Here is a 21,977-nt window from a genome sequence, read left to right on the forward strand (position 1 = left end):
CTGTGACAACTTTTGTTGATTGGCGCGTACATATGGCCGCTGCAACGCTTCTGATTTGTGTCATGTGACAGTTTTCATCATTTCTCACTTTCCAGAGATGTCTTAAGTACGTAGTTCGTCTTATTATTAACGCAATAATAATTTTTAGTATAAATACACTGTCGAACGTACTTATCAGCGACTGTATTATTTTATACTAGAAATAAAATTAATGGGATACATGTGTCGCTGCAGACCTTACTTGTAAAATTATTTATCGGTTTGAAATATAATGTGACACTGTTTATTCCTTTTCGTTGATTTGCACTGAAAATAATACGCTATTAATGAATTATCATTACCATTTTGCAGATACTACAAGATAATGAGATCCTTGATTACCTTTTCTCACTACCAGATTATCATGAGGATTCGGAAGCTGATTATCTTGAAGAGTACAATACTTCCGCTGCAGAGTCATCTAGAAGTGGTATGCCACATGAGGTGTCAGAAAATCCAACAGCACAGTTTCACAAATAACAAATTACAATGACAGTAGAACTGCAAATGTCTTTCCTGATATTTTCGCTGATGAGAACTCCGATAAAAAGGCTGCACATAATTCATCTGTTATAAACACTGAAGAGGAATGATTTAAGTTATTCTGACAGCGACTGGGTTGATGATACTACATGCTTTGATAACACTGGGATTCTTTGTAAGGAGCCAAAATCGAAATCGAAAGTAGATTCCAGTGTCACAGACAGACAATGTGTATTCTGAGAAACTTTTTTTGTAAAAACATTATGGAGTACATATGTTGCAAACAAATTTGTATGCTGCTCAGATGAACAGTGTCAAATGAAAAGAAATAACTGCTCCTGAAATGAAGACATTCATAGGCATGCTCATAATAATGGGTATCCATGAACTGGAGTTCCATCCCATGTTTAAAGCGAGTTCAGTTTCAAACGTCATGACGCTGTCAAGATACAAGAAAATCGTACACAACCTGCACTCCTATGACAATAGTGTTATTCTTCCACCAAAAACAGATCCAAACTAGAGCGAATTATATAAAATTAGGCCCTTTATTTCACCACTGAACAAAAACTGTTTGGCAGTGTATGTATGAGCCATCTTCGACATTCGCAATAGACGAATTCATGGTGGCATTCAAGGGAGGCACATCTCGCAAACAGTATATCCCCATGAAGCCAACAAAAAGGGGATACAAAATTTGGTGTCCTGCAGACTCCAAAAGGGGTTTATTACAAATTTTGAAGTTTTAACTTCAAGAATTACCAGATGTGTGAGCGAGTAGTTCTGGAACTGTGTCAAACAATTTTTTTTACACAGACATAATCGCTGTTTTCGATCATTTCTTTACAACTTACACGTCGATGAAAGGACTGAGGAACCTCTATAGTTGTGGAACTGTAAGAGTAAACAGGGGAGGAGCGGGATATTAGCAAACAAAAAAGTTCTCAAACGTGGAGAGTTTCAGTTTGCTGTAAAGTGTGGTGTAGCTGCTGCGAACTGGCAGAACAACAAAACAGTTTGCCTTCTCTCTACATACAACAATCCAACAGATGTCAAATTTATTGAAAGGAAACTTAAAGATGGCTCTACGGTAACTGTATCCTGTCCTGAAGTAGTAAGTCATTACAACAACACAATGGGCGGAGTTAAGTGATTTGATCAGCTTGAAAGATATATGATAGGCAGAAGATCCATAAAATGATCGCATTGACTATTTTTTTCTTGTTCATCTGGCTATTATCAAATATTATGTTTTGTATCAAACACAACGGCAGAAGGCAGATCAGTTAACCTTTCGCCTCAACAACACAACTGATTAATGGGAATTCATCCAGGAAAGAGAGGGGTTCAGCGCCCTCTTTCTATCCAAACATGTGCCGAAAGACAGTGACAATAGGAAGCGATGCATATTTTGCAGCACAAACTCTAAAGAGGAGAGAACAAAAGTTGTTTGCGCTGCTTGTGATGTACCACACCATATTTTTTCAAGTTCCAGTACGGTTCTGCAAGTTTTTATCATCTTTCTTAAAAACTGAAATGTAATGATTTTTTTACACTGGCAGTAAACAAATAAAGGATTACATGCATCTATAATTTGTTGTTATTTTATTCCCCGCAAAAGCCTGTTTATGTCTAAAAAAGGATATTACAAAGTCACTCAGTCAACAGAAAAGGTATCCCGCGTTAGTTCGTGGGCCATGTGTGTCCCATTTCCTATTGTTAAAAAAATGGTGAACTAAAAAATATTTTGGCGGTAAAAGTATAATAATGGGATTGAAAAGAAACCATTATGACCTTAATGTTTTAAGAATCTGTAAAAAATGAATTTTATCCATGAAAGGGCAAACCAAAAATCGATCCGAAAATACGTCGCACATACCACAGTGCAAAAATCCACACTGTACTGAAATAATTGGGCAACTGTCTCGTAATGTAAGCTTTATTTCAGATGGAGTATTATGTTAATACTGAAAGACGATGTATTTCTGGCGTCTAGCAAGGGGAATCCGCTACACGTCGCTGCAGAGCACAGTTTCGAAGTCTCGCTCCCCGATCAAACTTCGTTTTTTACTTTGTTGTACATAAGCATTTTTAGTGACATCGTGATATACAATGGAATTATTGGAAAAATAAATACCGTAAGTATTTCATATATTATTAAGGGGAGCCGGAGGTGCCTATGCTGTCCATGTTACCATGTTAAAATCACTAAGTTTGAGGAACATTTATGAATAAACTACCAAATAGAAAAATTTGAATTTTTTTTTTACATATAGAGTGGTTTTGTATTGCAGTTATGACAGAGGGATTTTGGAGTATCTTTTCTAGTTTCCTTCCAATTATTTTTTTATTAATGACCCAAATTTTTTTTTACAATTAATTGCTTTATAATTAAACTGAAATGAAACTACTGAACATGTTGCCAAATGGCTGTGTTGCAATGTAAGTTTGACCACTAGGAGAGCTGTATAAAAATTTCATCTCTCTAGCTTGAGTGGATTTTGAGAAAATGTTCCTTATATTCGAAAAATTCTAATTTACGGGAAATGGCTATCAAAGTTTCTCAATACATTCCTGCACTATAGGATGTATTATCAGGGTCTTCTTCTTCATCCTCCAAAAGCTTCCTCTTCTGTCTTCTTTTCTGGCCTGTTGTTCCATCATACTTCATATGCCTTTCTCTTCTTTCTGCTCCTCTTATCCTTTCTCTGTCAATATTTCTTAGTGCTCGCACAGTGTTCACCCCAGCTGTAAATCCTAATGCCTTCAGAACTTCACACTTCACCCTTTTCCTTTGTTTGTAGGTTGCTATTGCATCATAAATGCCAAAGTGCAGTGTTTTTATGCTTACAAACACCCTTTTAGGAATCACTTTCCAAATCAAATTGTTTACGCTCTCATTAGGATTCTGCGTCTTTCCGTGTAGACATTTGTGTAACAATTCTGGCTGTGCTAAGTCATGAAAAATTGGTTTTATAGTTCCCTCCTGATTCTTGTAGATACTGCATATTACCCGCTTCACACAAGAAGTATAATACTACCAACAACAGGCGCAACACTGAACTAATTCGAAACGGTAAACAGCAAAGAGACGATGTTCCGCGCTCTTATTCATTGTAGTATCGCAACTTGGTATTAGTGTTAATTTTCTTTTCCCTACGTTCTTCCTCTTCTTATATACAAGGTTACTAAAACGTGGCATCGTAACCAGAACAAAAGTGTACGACAATATTAAATGGAGCAAGATGTTCGAAATTCTGAGGAAAATAGGAGTAAGCTGTAAGGAAATACGGTAATATTTGTCACAGAAAACAATGTAGCCAACCCTTGCACACTCGCTGTATGCGTAACATAAGGCGCTGTATGCGTAACAGGCTGAAAAAATCCCAAGCAGTTCGCCAGGAAGTCACGAGAGGGTGTTAGATGCATTCAGCGGCCGCCCATTTCCTCTGCAGGCGTGGGGGAAAATGGTAAAAACTCCACTTCTAGGGCGAGTAGAAGAATAATTCAAAGTTTACAGTAAAGAGGAATGTTCCAATTAATTTTCAGTAGCAAAAAAAGAAAAAAAAATTTGTAATTTTTTGGATTTGACCACCTCCGGCTCCCCTTAGAGGCAGATTTCATCGTCAAAGCTGACACGGCTTAACACCTTCCAAAATACTGCTAACAATAGTTTTCGTTTCTCTCCAAGAGGTTAGTGGCACGTTTGGTCAAGTTCAGTTACAAATTTGGTCCACAAAACTTACACAATCTTATTACGTAGGTGCGGAAGTTCGTAGCGTTTTTGTTTACTATGTTGGTATTCCGGTTCCTATGGTTTTATCTGTCTACTGTTATTTTCTATTCGTAGTTCACTGTTGCTATACGAGTTTACATCCGTCATTTTGTCATTTGGAGACTGCGTGGAGCTGTGGACGCTGCAAAATGGAGTGCCTTGTGGAGAACTCTGAACATTTCCGACATGTTCTTCTGTTTGAGTTCAGCAGAGACATTTGTGCAGTGTATGGAGGTAATACCATTGATCAAAGTATGGCAAGAAAATGATTTTCTCCTTTTGAGTACGGTCGTTTTAACATTAGTGAATCTCCACGTCCAGGAAAATCTTCGGAGCTTGATGGTCGTTTATGGGCAGAAGTAAGGTAAAATTGCGAAAAAAATCCCATTTTTTACAGCGTAATTTATTGATTATTTAAGAATAATATCGCAAAGTTTCGTAATCGAATTCTGGGTATAAATATGTTTTAAAAAAGGTTTGTTCAGGGCTCTGCACCTGTTACGCCCACTATTTCTATCTACACCACAGAAATTTTTTGTGGGTTAGTTTTTCGTTCACACAATCGAAACGAACTGCAGGTACGTCACAAGGCTGTGCGAAAGATTATCTTTGCTTGTTCCTTTGTTCACAACGTGTTTTCTTTAATAGTATGTGCTAAAAACGTATTTCAGTCTTTAGTTTTGCATATATCAACCTGTTCTGCTCAAAATGGGTCGTAATACTGGGCACATACTCAAAAACGTGAGGAAATTTCACGTGTAAAAATATAGGAAATTTAAATAAGTTTTACAGATGGTATTCCTAAATGTGAAGAACAATTTTCGACAAAGTGACTGAATTCATCGAATAAGAAAATTAGTGAAGGAATTGATGATGGTATGTTCAGTCCCAAAGACGAGTTTTCCAGTGGATTTAAATTACGTGACTTAGAAATACTTGCCCATATAATTAATGTTTCATGTGCATGTGGTAACTGTGTGTACATTGGAAGACACAGAGCTACAACCACCTTATATGGATGCATTGTCCAAAACTAGTACTTGTGTTCTCAATTGTTGTGAAGATAACTGCATGTGATACCTGTATAGTGTTCAATAGTGGAAATGTAGGTAGGATAAGTGCCTGCAGAGAATAGGCTTCCATCCACGTGCATTCACACTGAAGATACTCAGCAGCAATGAAGCGTGACTGGACAAAACTCAGGCAGCAGAAAAAAAATGCAAAAGTTGGCTAGGCAAAGGAGACAGAGGAAGAGATTATGCACATGGACGGCATTAGTCATTAGAGGTATAACAATATTGTCAAAAACTGAAACAAAAACTTTTAAACGCGAGTCGCCATAAACTGATGTGTTGAGCTCCAATCCACCTTTTCTCAGGAACTGTAAAAGCTAACATCCTGAAATTGGCTTAGTTCTTAAGGATTACATACTGAATAATCATGTGTAGTCCTAGGTAACATAAAACTTAAAAATTAATTTCAAAGCAACTACGACTTTAAACAAAAATTTCTTCCACGCCTTTTACTTGCAGTTTATGGAAATGTAAACTGTGAAATTAATGTTTATTGCTTGGTTAGTTTACGAGAAAGGGTACATATAGAAAAAGTGGTAATTAAAAGTTCAAATCCTTATAAATTTTATGTCGATGCGCATGTTTCAACATAAATTGCACAGAATATCAAGCACTAAGTTGCACATAATAATCTCAAGTTTTACTACTGTAGCTCTAATATTTTAGGATTTTTTAAAGTACAAGACGCATTTTGCCCTACGTCTTTCCTTCGTGCGACATTTGGATGCAATGGGAAAGGTTCAAAGGTAATGCATGCTCTAAGCCAATTTATCTGGAGGTCATCTCTGCTTGCTCATAAATTGGCTCGTGGGCAACGCCGACTACTTCTATCCTGACCGTTACTGGTGAGGGGAAATGGTGTCCTTAATATAAGGAAAAGAAAGGAATAGCTGAGCCCAGCCAAAGTAGTAAATTCCCGTACAAAGATCTGCGCTCTTCCACAAAAGATGATGTTAACATCTCGTGGAACAGCGCCTGTTTGATGTATTAAGCATTGTTTCCCCAAGGTGTACCACCACTGCTGACATTTATTGTCAACAACTGAGATGTCTTGAAGACCCAATCGAGAACAACGACCAGAAGGACGGCGTGAATTGACGCTACTTCATGATAACGTCCGCCCGCATTCTACTAGACTGACAAAAAACAGTGTACAGGAATTGGGTTGGGAAGTCATTCCGCATCGATCTTGTTCACCTCATCTTGCGCCCCCAGATTTTCACCTTTTTCGCTATCAAACAACCTTCAAGGAATTTCCTTTCCCGATGAAAATGGCTCCGAACATGGCTCGACGATTTATACAGTCGCGGAATCGAAAAGTTACACTTAAGATTGGCGGACTGTTGTAAATTGTGGAGAATATATTACTGATAACGGAAGCCTCTGTTATGTGTATCTGTCTTGTTTATTAAACTTAAGGAAAAACGCTACAAACTACGCACCAACCCAATATGTAAATAACAATCATTGAAAAAAATCAAGAATTATAGTATTTCCATTTTTGCTTTGATTTTTACTTTTATGCAGCAAGAGAACCTGTGCATTTATAAAAACACAGAGCATAAAAATTCGGAGTACCATGAGCAACGTGCGGTGGCACATGTATCAGTCACATTTTTTGGGTGAATATCATTAGGAAGGTAAACTACGCATATCGATGTATTTTTACGAAAGCCGGAGGCTGCAATTGACGATGGATAAGTTGTGTATTTTAATTGCGTCGCGTCTACTTGTCCCTTTGCTGAGAGTAGGCACTTTTGTTATCGGTGAATGTAATTCTTCACCGTCAGTAAAAGTGTACGTTGCAGAGTTCACATAACGGCAAACACTCTGGCGATATTACTTTTAAAGAAGATGTCGGTATTCCGAATTCATCAACAAACTGCCAATCGTATGGAAAGGACTCGTTTTGCCCACCCTTCGAGCCAATAATGTACATAAACGTCTCCAGCAATCGATGTCAGGTTTCTTTTGTGAGCTTTCAAAATTCTGTGGCTGTTGCGTGCATATCTCGATGTCATTCCAGTAATTGATTTACGTCTCGATGGACTGTAAGACCAAATTTCTCATTAACTTCTTGGATACAAACGGTCACTATTGTTAGCAGTGCTCTGTGTTATTTGCAATGATAAAAATTATCTTCTATAGGATTGGAAATCTTTATTTCTTTTGTCAATAACTCCACTGTCTTTCACGAGGTCATAAATAAATATTGATGTCACATACTTCCGTGACAACAAAAAGAAAATATACGACTGGATTTAAACACGAGGCACAGAGTCACGAAACACTGTGCTGTTAGCCGCTGCTACAAACTCACTTCGTTTTATGATGCGCGAGTGACTAATAGAATCATGTTGGAAGTTTGACCGCCATTTTCTCGAAAACTACTACATGTCGGTACCTAAGAGGAAACTGGTGTCACTTTATTTTCAGCCTTCTTTCACCACGCCAAGTTTCGACTGTATCAGAGGGCGACATATGGCGGGTTTCCCTCGTAAGTTATGTCACCCTGCCTCCCGGAATTTTATCGATTGCGCGTTCCCGAAGTATGTGTACCTTACCAATACACTTTTCAAAAAACTTAACTACAGAAGGTGGTGTAATTATGTGTTTGCTAGTTCGCGTGGCTGTGTCGCGATTAACTGTTTTAAGATGGAAGCTGAAACCAAGTCCGCTCGGATTACTTGGAGTGATCAGGAGTCCCTACATCAAAAATAAGTCAGTAATTGGAAATTTACGCTTCGAGGAGATGCGTAGGAGTAACGTTTTTTTTTGCCACCTGGGTTTCGCATGATCTGTGTGAAGAGCAGGAAGCAGATCGAAGAAGAATTGCTTCAACGTTTTCAAACAGAAGAAAGTTCTTGAAAAGGTCTGCTACACTTGAAACCTGGATAAGAGGTTTTGAGCCAGAACTGAAGTCTGTCCTCACATTGGAAAAGTACTGATTCTCCATGCCCGAACAAATTCCGCCGCCAGCACACAAAGCTGACAATGATTACGATCTTTGCTTATGACACGAGTAAAGAGTGCCGCCGACCGTGGTGGGCGAGCGGTTCTAGACGCTTCAGTCCGGAACCGCGCGACTGCTACGGTCGCAGGTTCGTGTCCTGCCTCGGGCATGGATATGTGTGATGTCCCTAGGTTTTTTATGTTTAAGTAGTTCCAAGTTCTAGGGGACTGATGACCTCAGAAGTTAAGTCCCATAGTGCTCAGAGCCATTTGAGTCATTTTGAATAGAGTGCCTCAGTGGAAATCTGTAACAAGCCGTTTATGCGAAATGTTCTCCGTCCGAAAATTCGTCAAACAAGGCGTGAAATGGTTGCAGTTGGTATCTTCATTTTGCACAATAATGCAAGACCGTATACTGCCTGAAAAGTAAGAGAAAACGGTCGACAAGTATGGCTGTGAAGTGGATCCCATCCACCACACAATCCTGCTATTGAACCCAACAGACTAATTTCTTTCCCAAATTCAAGGAACTCCGTGAAAAACGTTTTGACACAACTGATGAAGCTTCCAGTACAGATCTCAACAATGAAGGAACCCAATCCGGAAAACAATGGAGCTGGTATTGAAAGCCTGTAAAGGTATTTTGTAAATAAATTATTTTCTTCAACCCCAGGTTATAGTGTGCAGAACTTCTGAAACGACCGTCGTACCTGACCCTTTTATTACCGTAATCCCCACTTAAACAACTATGCAACTGGAAAATTTTGTAGGGGTCCTTACAATTCTGAAAGGAAAAAAAACATTGCTTGGAAGATTAGCTTGATTTAGTGAGTACTGTTGATAGGAAAAATGCTGACGGCTGAAAACTACTTCATTTGAGTTATTAATAAAAGACACCGAGTGAGAGAAGTTATGTATGTTGCTAAAGCAATTAGAGTAAGGAATTCTCAGTATGGTAATAAGGATAAATGTCATACACATGCGAAAGCAGTGAGAGACAAATAACAAAAATTGGAATGTGACGAATGTTACAGGATTCGAACAAAGTTTGTTGCTCCCATAGGAAACTTTAAGACTTTTAATCATAGATTTTAATGATGCAGAAGCAAAGAACGTATTTTTGTGAAATCTCGCTCGAAACGATTTCTGCATTAGTCATTAGCGAGTCGGGTGCATTTTGATTGTTGTGAAAATGTTAACCAGTCTGTAAAAATAAACATCAGACAAATTTTGTAGTACCTGGAAAGCAACTTATAATGTTACGGCCCCTAGTTTCAGAGTAACCCGATGGCAAAATTTTATGCGTACCTCCTCTTTAGCCCGTTTCGACCAAGCGGCTGAAGTTCATAGCTACCACACTGGTGGCGCTAATTCAAATACTGCCCGTGTACTTTTTTTTTCCTTCAATTTCATCGTATAGAATGTCATTAAATTGCTAATGCCATAAAAATTTATTCGAATACTATCATTTCTGCTGTAGTAATTTTATTAATATGCCAGTCATTACAGCACACGTTCTTGAAATTTGTGTTCCGTTTGTGATTCGTATTAGAAATTGGAATATTTGGGCGGCTCCAGAGAAATCTCGGATATGGACAAATAATTAACGGCTGCGGAAGAATTTTAGATACAAACTCACCCCTAATTTTGTCGTCGATTATGTAATTAATACCGATCAAACCGGCTTGCAGTACCAATCAACGTACAATACATCCCTTGCGGATCAAGGAGCGAAAACTGACCCTGTGCAGGAAAAAATTCCCTTACTTTTCCTTATGTATGCACAAACCATTGGAAAAATTTGATCTCGAACCATCGGGAAAATGTGATTGGATTGTTCAAAAAAAAAAAAAGGAGTTGACATATAAATATATGAAAAATGTAATTGAGACCTGCACGAAATCTGGGTGTTCGCGTAAGCACAGCATGTATACGTCCTCAGAGTCTGTCGTTTTCATACGTGGGACAAACATTTTGATTGGTGGGGAGATCAGGTTGATCAGATTTTACGATCAAGTTTTTGCTGATTAAAGAAAGAATTAAAGTGCACCGAGGGCACCTTGGAAATTAACCATCAAAATGTACTCCATTTTGGCAACTCTGACTGGTTAAAATTTTCACAAAAAATCAAACTGCTCCCGACTCGAGATTCCACAAAAATACGTTCTTTACTTCTGCATCAATTTCTGATTTCGCTTTTGAAAAATCCGTGTGCCTGCAAGGCAGCAGCTTCCATTAAATGTGCGCGGTGCTCTACGAATTTGTGCTACGATTGCTTCTACGTATCTGTTCCAGCACAGCAAGCGACAGCAAGTAACGACTCTGTAATAAATTTCGTACCAAACTGAAAACACGTTTAATGAAAGTTTGCCTTATCACTGATGTATTAACTAATTACAACGGCTAAAATGACTATTTTTCAATAATTTTCCAGAAGATATTATGTAATGATATTGTGTAGGATGAAATTCGAAGAAAAAGGAAAAGACGCGGAAAGCGTTTGAACTAAGAACCCGTACAGACAGCCTGTTAGTCGTGAACCTCAGCCGCTGCGCTATGCTCACTCTGTACAAACTCAAAAGGGGCTATAGGAGGTACGCATAAAATATCTAAATCGATTTTCTTGGAAAGTAGGGCCGTTGCACGATATCCGCTAGCCAGCTACTCAGCGCAGCTCCCTCTATAGCACACCTGACTCATCAAAACCTGTGATTAACAGGTCTGATAGTGTCAGTGGGTACTTCCACTAGAGTGGCAATAGCGTCGCATGGGTATTTCCCCCTGTGCGCATCGTCGGCCACGGAGGCGGGTTCATTATGATTAATAATTCAGATATAATCATGGAGAAATTAAACCGTCTTGTGCATTCAAAAACACACGGTATTACATATATGATGTGTTGAGTTTGAAAAAAATCGTTTTAAAAATGATAATCATAAAATTATGAAAATGTGATATGCTTTGTTTCTCGCTGTCAGTTTTAACAGAACGACAACTGCACGAATTCAGTCTTTCCTGACATTACCGATCAGAACCAGGATGACAGGGTATTTAAATACAAACATTGTTTTCTTATATACTGATCATAAATTTCAGGATTTCGCACCCTTTGCCTGCTGGCACTGACATGGGGCAAGAGATTTACTGCAACATTATCCATCTCATGATTTGAGACTGATACGCTTAAGGGAAATAATACAGGGTGTATCATCCGATTAGGCACGTCTATATTTCTGAAACTAATAAACATATACGATGAATATTGTTTGATGAACGGGAAACGCAAAAAAAAAATTTCGTAGGTGTCAATACGCCCTCCACGAGATGCACGGCCTGTGTCAATGCGGTATCCAAATTGCTCCCACACTGCAGCGATCATGTCGTGAGTTACAGCTTCTACAGCTGCTGTTCTGCGATGTCTTGGTTCACTCATTGTTGTTGGTAACTGAGGCACATTAAAAGTCTTTTATAACCCCCCCCCCCCCCCACAAGAAGTAATAACATTACATTTATCGATACTGATCTGTTTCCAGTCGCTACCAATGTTAGGTAACAGACAACGCAGTTTTTAATGTTCATGAATAGTGTATCACATTAAGTTACTCCTAACACTTCAGCAATCATTAACTCCACGTGTCTTTCTGCTTTCAGACACTGATTACAAAACAGTGTTGGCTGAAGTTGGTAACGACAAGAAATAAATATGTACCGATTCAAGTGGTGCGACTTCTTTCGATTCTGCAGTCCCCAGCAGCCCCTCAGCAAGAACGTTCTTAGCAAATCAATGCAGATATTACTCGCACACTACCACATCATACTTGCTCGAGAAATTGAAGGGCGTATCTACTAAATTTCGTAATTGAAAACGCAATGCCGAAACTTCACTATCAACAATTCCGCAATCTTCAACAATATCAGCGTCTACTTCACATTTTGCATTACGGAGACTGCTAACTCATCGAAGCCGATAAGTCATTTTGTTCCTCACATACAGGAAAGCTAAATAAAAAGAATGCTGCGAAAACAGAGAAAACGTGAACAACTCTGCAGATCACAGAAATACATTTCACTATTAACTTTCTGAAGTAATAGAAACAGTCAAAATAATATAGCGAACTATTGTTCATTTATTAAGAACGTCTTTGATTTGAATATTATTTGAAAAATGAAAAATATTATTACGTACCACAAATGGATATACCTATTTACTTATACAAAAAAGATTCACACACGGAGCTTACCTTGGACACTACCATACTTTGTTTTAGGTAGTAAGGCGTATTTCGCGTCTACAAACGTGAATACATTTAACAATACAAAACTTGTACATTATTAGTGACTGGTTGCAGAGCGGAGACAAACAGGAAAGTAGCAACAACAGTGAGTGCCCGTGTACAAGACGTAACATTTGTTTAATACGTGTCCAGAAACATATTGAAGTAGTACAGGCAAATATAATTTAACAGTGTCTGTTTTCATTGTGTCCACTGAGAAGATTAGAGCTTTCACAGATTTGACATTATGGGCAGTGACAATGCAAATGAAGGCAAGTTGTTTGTCGACCGTTTCTGGTAAGTACATCTGCACGACATTGGCCAAATTCACCGAAAAAATAATACTTTCGCCTGTGCATTGGTTGCAATTTACTTATCTACATCTTAGTTTCCGTTATAGTCTCAACAGAACAGCAGCCTGAAGCCTAGGTAACTGTCTCACTTCTAACTTTGAAAGTAGACAAATTGATGTTACTGGAAAACTCACCTAACGATTATTTCTGCACGATAAACGAGAACTCAATTACATTAAAAACGATGTACAACAACTACATTCTTGTGGCTTCGCTTTAATGCACTGTACAATCTTACACTGGCACTTAAAACTTTTCTGGAGGCAACGCATTAATAAAGGCAACAGTTTAGAATGTTGGACGTACGCCCCCTGTTGAGGTAACACACAAATATCTACAGGCAGGATACCTTCTACTACAATCGATTGTAAATTTTGCAAACTAGCTTCCATTTCATATAGTTAGATTCTGGATAAAAATGCGATCATTCACGTTACAGCGTGATAATTTGGATTATTTAGGAATTTCATGCACAAGAACTACAAAATATCGTCAAACATAACTTTCAATTAAATTTACCGTTGGACGATAATGGGGAGCAATCACTTCACATCAAGCAGTCGACATCTTAACGTGTAGATCTACGTACGGCAACAGGAAGTCTCATTCATATTAAATCCACACAAACCGCTAACTATTAAGCTCCTTTTGTTCCCTTCCTTGAAACAATATCTCAAGTTAAACATATAATCGTCAACAACAGTCATGGCGTCGTAATGTTTAAGCTTCAAGGAACAAACGAAAACTTGAAACAAATGAAAATTACGCAGCAGATAGAGAAATGAGTAATAACGTGAAGAATCATAAAATAATTAAAGAATTTTTGCTTTGCATACTGCAGTTTGAAGAATTTACGTTTGGAAAGGGCATTTTAATCACGAGCGTAAAACTGATTCAAACTGGTTATAGTTGACTAAATAAGTCCATTCCAAACTTATCTTCCTAGTTAGGAGCGCACAGAAGTCTGAAGATTCGTGCAGGGTAGATCACAGCTGCAGGAAAAAATTATTTTCTACTAGTAACCAAGCAAACTTGTATCAACAAATCTGAGCTAAAGAGACAATATAGGAAAGAATCATAACCAATCTTTATACCCTAATGAGGATCAAGTGTTTCTAAGAATAATTACCTAGCCAGCACGTCACAAAATTTAAAAAAATTCTCCGTCGTTAATTATTTGTGGAGCAGAAGCTACTGCACCTGTTATAAGTGTTCCTGCTGCTTTGGTACTACTTACAAAGCAGTATATTGCGGTATGGAGAGCATAAAATAAGTACGCGGAATTCAGTCGTGTAACAATAACAACCGTACCGCACAACGACCATTCTTCTATTATGTTCCTTAAATTTAACTGTATTGAATTACGGTCATTACTTTAATAAAATGCTATAGGTGCAAACGGCACCTATCTATAGAGCAATGATCCGTCGTTGGTTTCGAGCTACCTATCAATAGAGCAATGATCCGTCCTTGGTTTCGAGCTGACACTGCTGCTTTTACGAAACAGCGTCCTCTCATCGTTTCAATGTGGAGTTATGCACACTTTAAAAATGCAGCCTAAGTACGTTCTAAACAAACTCACCTGTGGGAAATTCCAGTAAATATTGGAACGCATCAAATATTGGCTTCTGGGTGCGATCCATTTCACAGTACGTATCTCCCGGTATTTCCGAATTGGATCTGCGTAGACCGCACGTAGAGCAATGTTTGACAATGGAGTATAATGCTCCCGGTTCAAGCACTCCAGTCTGAAACAACAAAAAAATACAGTGATAGTAAACAATAATCTCAAAAAACATAAACCTTTGCGATATTTGAAACAGTTTTAGCGTTTTTACGTTCAAGTTTCCGTCCAGTATACATCCCTTTCCCTCCCTGCAACAATATACTGTTACTCTCTCCATTTTCACGAAATCAACTGCACGACAATATTTGTTTCATGGATATTATTACGAAGAAAAAAAAAAAGCAACTGTCAGCCACACAGTTCCAAGGAAGAACAACATATGGACAAAAAAAAAATAATACTCTATTTTAGAATATCTAGCTTTTAAGTGTCTCTTCTTTACGTGCTGAACAATTTTATTATGTGTATTTTGGAGGTGAAATTAAGTTTATCACAATACAGTTTAACTTCGAAATAATGTTCACACATTTCAACTCTGCGTGAAAATCATATTGAACAAGCTATGGAAGACAGCAAATTAAGACAACGTTCATACGGCGACTCTTTAGATTAAGCTACTGAGCACTTCATCAACGTGTAAGTCTACATTGAAATACACTAAAGAGGCAAAGAAACTGGTGCACCTGCCTAATATCGTATAGGGCCACCGCGAGCATCGTAAGTGCCGCAACACGACGTGGAATGTACTCGACAAACGTCTGAAGTAGTGCTGGAAGGAATTGACATCATGAATCCTGCAGGGCTGTACATAAATTCGTTATAGAGTACGAGGGGGTGGAGGTCTCTTCTGAACAGCACGTTACAAGGCATTTCTGATATGCTCATGCGGAAGTGTTTAAACTCAGAAGGGTGTTCCTGGAGCCACTCTGTTGCAATTCTGGACGTGTAGGGTGTCGCATTGTCCTGCTGGAAATGCCGAAATCTGTTGGAATGGACAATAAATATGACAGGTGATCAGACACGATGCTTACGTACGTGTCACCAGTAAGACTCGTATCTAGACGTATCAGGGGTCCCATATCACTCCAACTGTACACGCCCCACACCATTACAGAACCTCCATTTGCTTGAACAGTCCCCTGCTGGCTTGCAGGGCTCATGGACTCATGAGGTTATCTCCACACCCGTACACGTCCATCCGCTCTATACGATTTGAAACGAGACCCGCCCGGCCAAGCAACATGTTTTCTGTCATTAATAGTCCAATGTTGGTGCTGACAGGCACAGGGCTCCGAAAGCCCATATCGATGTTGTCTCGTTGAATGATTCTGACGCTGACACTTGCTGACGGCCCATCGTTGGAATCTGCAGCAATTTGCGGAAGGGTTGCACTTCTGTCACGTTGAACGATTCTCTTCAGTCGTCGTTGGTCCCGTTCTTGCAGGATCTTTCTCCTGTCGCAGCGATGTCAGAGATTTGATGTTTTACCGGATTCCTGATGTTCATGGTGCACTCGTGAAGTGGTCGAACGGAAAGATTCCCACATCATCGCTTCCTCGGAGATGACTGTGTTCCACCACTCGTGCGCCGACTGTAACATCACGTTCAAACGCACTTAAATCTTGATAACCTGCCATTGTTGCAGCAGTAATCAATTTAACAACTGCGCCAGAAATTTGTTGTCGTATAAAGATGTTGCCGACCACAGCGCCGTATTCTGCCTGTTTACATAGTTCTGTATTTGAATACGCAGCTTGTACCAGATTCTTTGGCGCTTCTGTGTATCTCACGCGCCAGGGCTTCCGTGGGACACAGCGCTAAGAAAAGCGTTGGTCAGCATCACTCTTCTTCGAACACGGTGTACTTTGTCAATAGGTAGACATGGCGAGTAACCCAAAAGTGAGTGAGGAATAGTACAGGCCTTCTGAAGATTTAAATTACATCCATTACTTGGAAGTATACAATTTCGGCGGGTACGCCAACCAACAAAGTACAATTTGGAGGCTTACGACGGATGTACATAGGGGAAATAATCAGAGCACACACACACACACACACACACACACACACACACACACAGCGACTCGCCACCGTGTGCGGAGCGCCAAGTCCAGCGCAAAGTTTCTGCCTCCATGATGGTGACTACGCTGGGGAACAAGTAGCGATGTGTGATGGACTACATGAACCTCCGACAATGTCTCAGGTTGGGAATGGAACTTTTTAGTGCCACTCGTTGCACCTCATCCAAGCAGCGTTGCTGGCCGAAAGAGTTCATTGCTGCGATTTCGGAAAAGATTTTTTCAATGTTTATGCACCATTTAATTTTCGGAACATAGTGGAAAATGCTAGGGGACATCGCGAAATTCCTTCAGTTTACTGGTGGGATAGGTGTTATGGCGTATCGCCAGGCAAATTTCAAGTGCGTCACAATCTTCAATGAACGGCTAGTCGCTGAGGAGATGGCAAGGTTTCAGTACAGTTCACGAACCCTGTCTATATACTTATCGTTAGGGGCAGTTCGGCCCAAAACAAGACTAATGAACAGCATTTTACAGCATTCGGTTCGCGTCACGTAACGTTGCTTGTTTGCCACTTCGTAGACTCAATATTGGATTTCATCGTACTCGGTTGTTACTCTTGGAACTTTTGTGTTACGAGAGTACGCCGTTTCAATGGCACATTGAACATTTATCGCATCACTCTTGTACGATTTGTTACAATTAAATATCAGTTACGGCCACATCGGCGGTAAAAAGGCTTTTGGAGACCGTAAGATAAACAATACCAAGGCCAACTTCGTATTTGAACGACATGGTCTTTTGGTGAGACAAGTGTTATGATCTAAGGAAGTAAGTTTGTGTCGTGTTAGGTGGAAATATGTTTCTTTCCTTCCATTTTCGCGTTTGTAAAACATTCTGCTTCTTCCTTATTCGTGTAATAAAAGTATCTTCTGCAACATTCGAAGTTATTTACGTAAAGAGCGTGTTCTCTCACGAACGAGTTTTTCGATTCTGTAACTTTAGTCTGATTAAGAAACGAAAGATGAAACTCCCGCAAATGAAACGCCCACCTTGTTAGGAATCCTTTGCTGTTTATTCTGAATATCTCCGTATTTCCGAGGGTGTGTTGCTGGCCATAAATATGTAGCTCCAATCGATCCCTTAACAGATCGCACCACACACATAATGATAATGAACTTTCTGCGAAAAAGAGAATGGGTATTGCTGTTAAGGTGTCAAACTGTGATTTGTACAATTTCCATAATTCACTTTTACATCTCGCTAAATGGTCCTTTAAAGACGAAAAGACGAAGAATCTTTACAATATGTGAAACAGAAGTCAGCAACACTAGTACTCACATATTGAAAATATGGATTAATTTTACTTCCCTCCCCTTTACACAAAAATAACTGCAGTAATGAACTGACAAAACACTGTTCCATGAATAATTTGCACAAATTGTTTCCGCAGTGTTTCACACGTAAACATCCAGCTTTCGTCGCCCACAGAAAGCCGAAGATAAAAAGGTCTCCATCAGACTGCACATAAGCTCATCCTAAACGAAGCAACGCTACTGGTTCTCGTTACCCTTAAATGCTTTTTTGGTTATTCACGTTTCGGGCCGAGTTGTCCCTAACTATATGTGTGTTCTGGACCTCTCCAAACTCCACATGTTCCGATTCCACCACGAGTTTGTGAAATCCATGAAGTAATTAGGTACAATCACGAAGAATTCTACACGTGTGGATGTGTGACCTGATAATCATTTAGGAATAACAAAACAAGAGGGTTACGCCCGATGAAAGACGAGGCGGATGGTTCGTAGATTGCAGGAAGTCGAAAATGTACGCATATTACATAGATGTAGGTGCCATCCAGAGGCAAGTTGAGGGTGTCCATCGTTTTGCCTCAGAGGCTTTCTACATAGTGGATTACAAGAAACGCCTGCTCAAGGGAGGGAGGGGGGGGGGGGGGGAGGTGGCGCTGTTCCACATATGACGCGTCAAGTCGTCTCTCTATCGAGAGGCCGTGAGGTCAATAATGCACTGCAACTAAAAGTAGGGCTGTCTCATCATGACGACAAATGGTTCATCCTGTGGGGATGGCATCGGCACCCTCCTATACTCACACTATTCACTGGAGCGATGGAGTGTGTAGTCATGTATTTTATTTATTTGTAATTAGTGGACGTGTGTGCGAAATAATTGGATGAACCGCCTATCATAGCTGTGAGAATGTATTCATGCGCAACTGCATTGTGTGTGCGTATATATAAATTGTTTGCACACGACACTACGTATGCTTGTAACTATTTTACATATTTGGGCGCGCGCGTGGGGGGGGGGGGGGGTAATCTTTCCATTTCATACTGATAGTCCTCGTTTTCCATGTAGATATTGCATAGTCAGTCGCCAGCCTTCGTTGGTGAAGAACCAGGAGACTAGCAAGTCGCATATTTAGCACTTCTGTTTGTGTTCACAGTGTAATTCTTAAATTTCATTGTATATTTTTGCTTTTTAGCAACGGTAATGCGTAAATTTGCGCAGTCCGTAGTGAAGTATTTTGGACGGTCTGTAACTGTCGCCTCCAGCTAATTCAGCTGCCAGCCTCTTTTCGTGAAGCACCAGGAGACTAGCGAGATTTTTCGGTTTGTTTTCATAGTTTAATTCTGAAGTTAGTACTAGGATGGATAGGGCATGTACGTGCTGTGTGCAGACGCAAGAGGAGCTGGCTGCAGTTTCCAAAGAGTTGAAGACGCTTTTATGGCCAGTCAGCCGTCTGCTGCCTTGAAGTGTGGGAGTAGCGGAGAAATTGGAGCGTCGCAGGGGACACTTCAAGTGTTGCTTGTTCCGCCCATGGTATGTGCTGTCGAGGCACTTTCTAGCCCTGCCTACGGCTTTCGCGGGTGCGGGGTGCAGTGGAATGCAAGCTGTTGTTCATGTCGAGTCGAATGACGCCTGCCACTTGGGTTCTGAGGGCAACCTCAGTTTCTACAGGTCGCTGGTGGAGGTGGTGAAGACTGCTGACGTCGCTCGCAGGGTGCAAGCAGAACCCACAGTTTGCAGCATCGTACCTAGAGTCGATCGGGGTCCTTTGGTTTGACGCCGAATGGTGGGTCTCAACCAGAGGCTCTGTCGAGTCAGTGACGGTCTTTGCTGCAGATTTCAGGACCAGCCGTATGGGGAGGAGAGTTGTAGGACTCCCCTTGAAAGCAGTGCACTCCGTAAAAGGAAGCAGCTACTCGTGCAACAAGAGTGCATGTGAAGTGCGTATGGGGACTTTTTAGGCTAGGCGGTTGTCTTATGTCGTTTCAGTTAACACTGGTCAGTCGATAGGCAGAGAGCGAAAACAGATCATATACGAAGTAAAGACACTTCGGCTGTCAAAATTTTCAAAGGTAAATTGCCGTATTCCTAACAAATTTTCTCAATATCCGGACCTCCAGGAAAGTTGTCGCGATCTAATTAGTCTCGGAACTGAGAGCTGGCTGTAATCCGAAGCAGAAAGCACTGAGGCGGAGTTTTCACTGCCATTGGCAAAATATTGTGCCCATCGAGGTCAAAACTGAGTCTGACCGTGCGTTATTTTGACGCGAGTAGCAGGCCTAGGAGTACTAAAGTTGATTCTCGGATTTTTTTACCGGTCACCAGATCACCCCCAACAGTTGTTGAATCATTCAAGTGAAATCTACGCTCAGTAGCGCGGTACTACCGAGATCATGTAACTTTAATTGCAGGCTACTTTAACCTACCGAGTATAGACTGGGAATGTATGGATTCCCTGCAAGTGGCACGGACCGACAGTCTTGTTAAATACTTTTGAATACGCGCTTTCCGAATACTATTTTGAACAACTAGCTAGATAAATATGTTACACCTTCTAGCTACAAATGGCCCTCACTTCGTCAACAGTGGCTCTGCGATGCGGTGACGATGGTTACTAAAGTTAATAAATCCTTCAAGAAGGCTAGGAGAGCATTTATGCTTGAAGAACCAAATAAGCAGTTGTTAACACCCCACTTAGACAATGAATAGACATGATTTAGTTCCCATATGACGGACGTAGAGGAATCGTGGGCTAAAGTTTAAACTGATTTTAAATCTTACCCAGGAGACGTAAGTGTTAAGTGGATTATGGATGGAAAAGACCCTCCGAGGTTAAATAATTTAATTCGGAAAATGCTGAGGAAACAGAGATTGTTGCACACTACCGGGTCAAAAAAGAGCGAATGTTAACAGCCGAAATTTAGTAGAAATTCGGGCGTCCCTAGAGCACTGAAAGACCTGAGTCGAAACAAGGCCCCGGGAGTAGACAACATTCCATTAGAACTACTGACGGCCTTCGGAGAGCCAGTCCCGACAAAACTCTTACCATCTGGTGAGCAAGATGTATGAGACAGGCGAAATACCCTCAGACTTTAAGAATAATATAATAATTCCAATCTCAAAGAAAGCAGGTGTTGACAGATGTGAAAATTACCGAACAATCAGTTCAATAAGCCACAGCTGCAAAATACTAACGCGAATTCTTTACAGACGAATGGAAAAACTAGTAGAAGCCAACCTTGGGGAAGATCAGTTTGGATTCCGTAGAAATATTGGAACACGTGAGGCAATACTGACCACGTTTCTAGCATTTGTAGATTTAGAGAAAGCTTTTGACAATGTTGACTGGAATACTCTTTCAAATTCTAAAGGTGGCAGGGGTAAAATACAGGGAGCGAAAGGCTATTTACAATTTGTACAGAAACCAGATGGCAGTTATAAGAGTCGAGGGGCATGAAAGGGAAGCAGCGGTTGGGAAGGGAGTGATACAGGGTTGTAGCCTCTCCCCGATGTTATTCAATCTGTATATTGAACAAGCAGTAAAGGGAAGAAAAGAAAAATTCGGAGTAGGTATTAAAATCCATGGAGAAGAAATAAAAACTTCGAGGTTCGCCGATGACATTGTCAGTCTGTCAGAGACAGCAAAGGACTCGGAAGAGCAGTTGAATGAAATGGACAGTGTCTTGAAAGGAGGATATAAGATGAACATCAACAAAGGCAAAACGAGGATAATGGAATGTAGTCGAATTAAGTCGGGTGATGCTGAGGGAATTAGATTAGGAAATGAGACACTTAAAGTAGTAAAGGAATTTTGCTATTTGGGGAGCAAAATAACTGAGATGGTCGAAGTAGAGAGGATATAAAATGTAGACTGGCAATGGCAAGTAAAGCGTTTCTGAAGAAGAAAAATTTGTTAACATCGAGTATAGATTTAAGTGTCAGGAAGTCGTTTCTGAAAGTATTTGTATGGACTGTAGCCATGTATGGAAGTGAAACATGAACGATAAATAGTTTCGACAAGAAGAGAATAGAAGCTTTCGAAATGTGGTGCTACAGAAGAATGCTGAAGATTAGA

At 40.1% G+C, this 21,977-nt stretch overlaps 1 protein-coding gene across 1 annotated transcript in view; it reads right to left on the reverse strand.

Moving 5' to 3' along the window:
* Positions 1–21,977, reverse strand: part of LOC124711447 — a 461,065-nt gene that overhangs the window by 344,193 nt on the left and 94,895 nt on the right. Inside the window, exon 2 of the mRNA XM_047241528.1 lies at positions 14,532–14,697. Within this exon, the coding sequence (XP_047097484.1) occupies positions 14,532–14,592 (61 nt within the window). The 5' untranslated portion in view covers positions 14,593–14,697. The remainder of the gene's footprint in view (positions 1–14,531; positions 14,698–21,977) is intronic.

The sequence above is a fragment of the Schistocerca piceifrons genome, chromosome 8 (assembly GCF_021461385.2).
Source record: "Schistocerca piceifrons isolate TAMUIC-IGC-003096 chromosome 8, iqSchPice1.1, whole genome shotgun sequence".
Classification (NCBI taxonomy): domain Eukaryota; kingdom Metazoa; phylum Arthropoda; class Insecta; order Orthoptera; family Acrididae; genus Schistocerca; species Schistocerca piceifrons.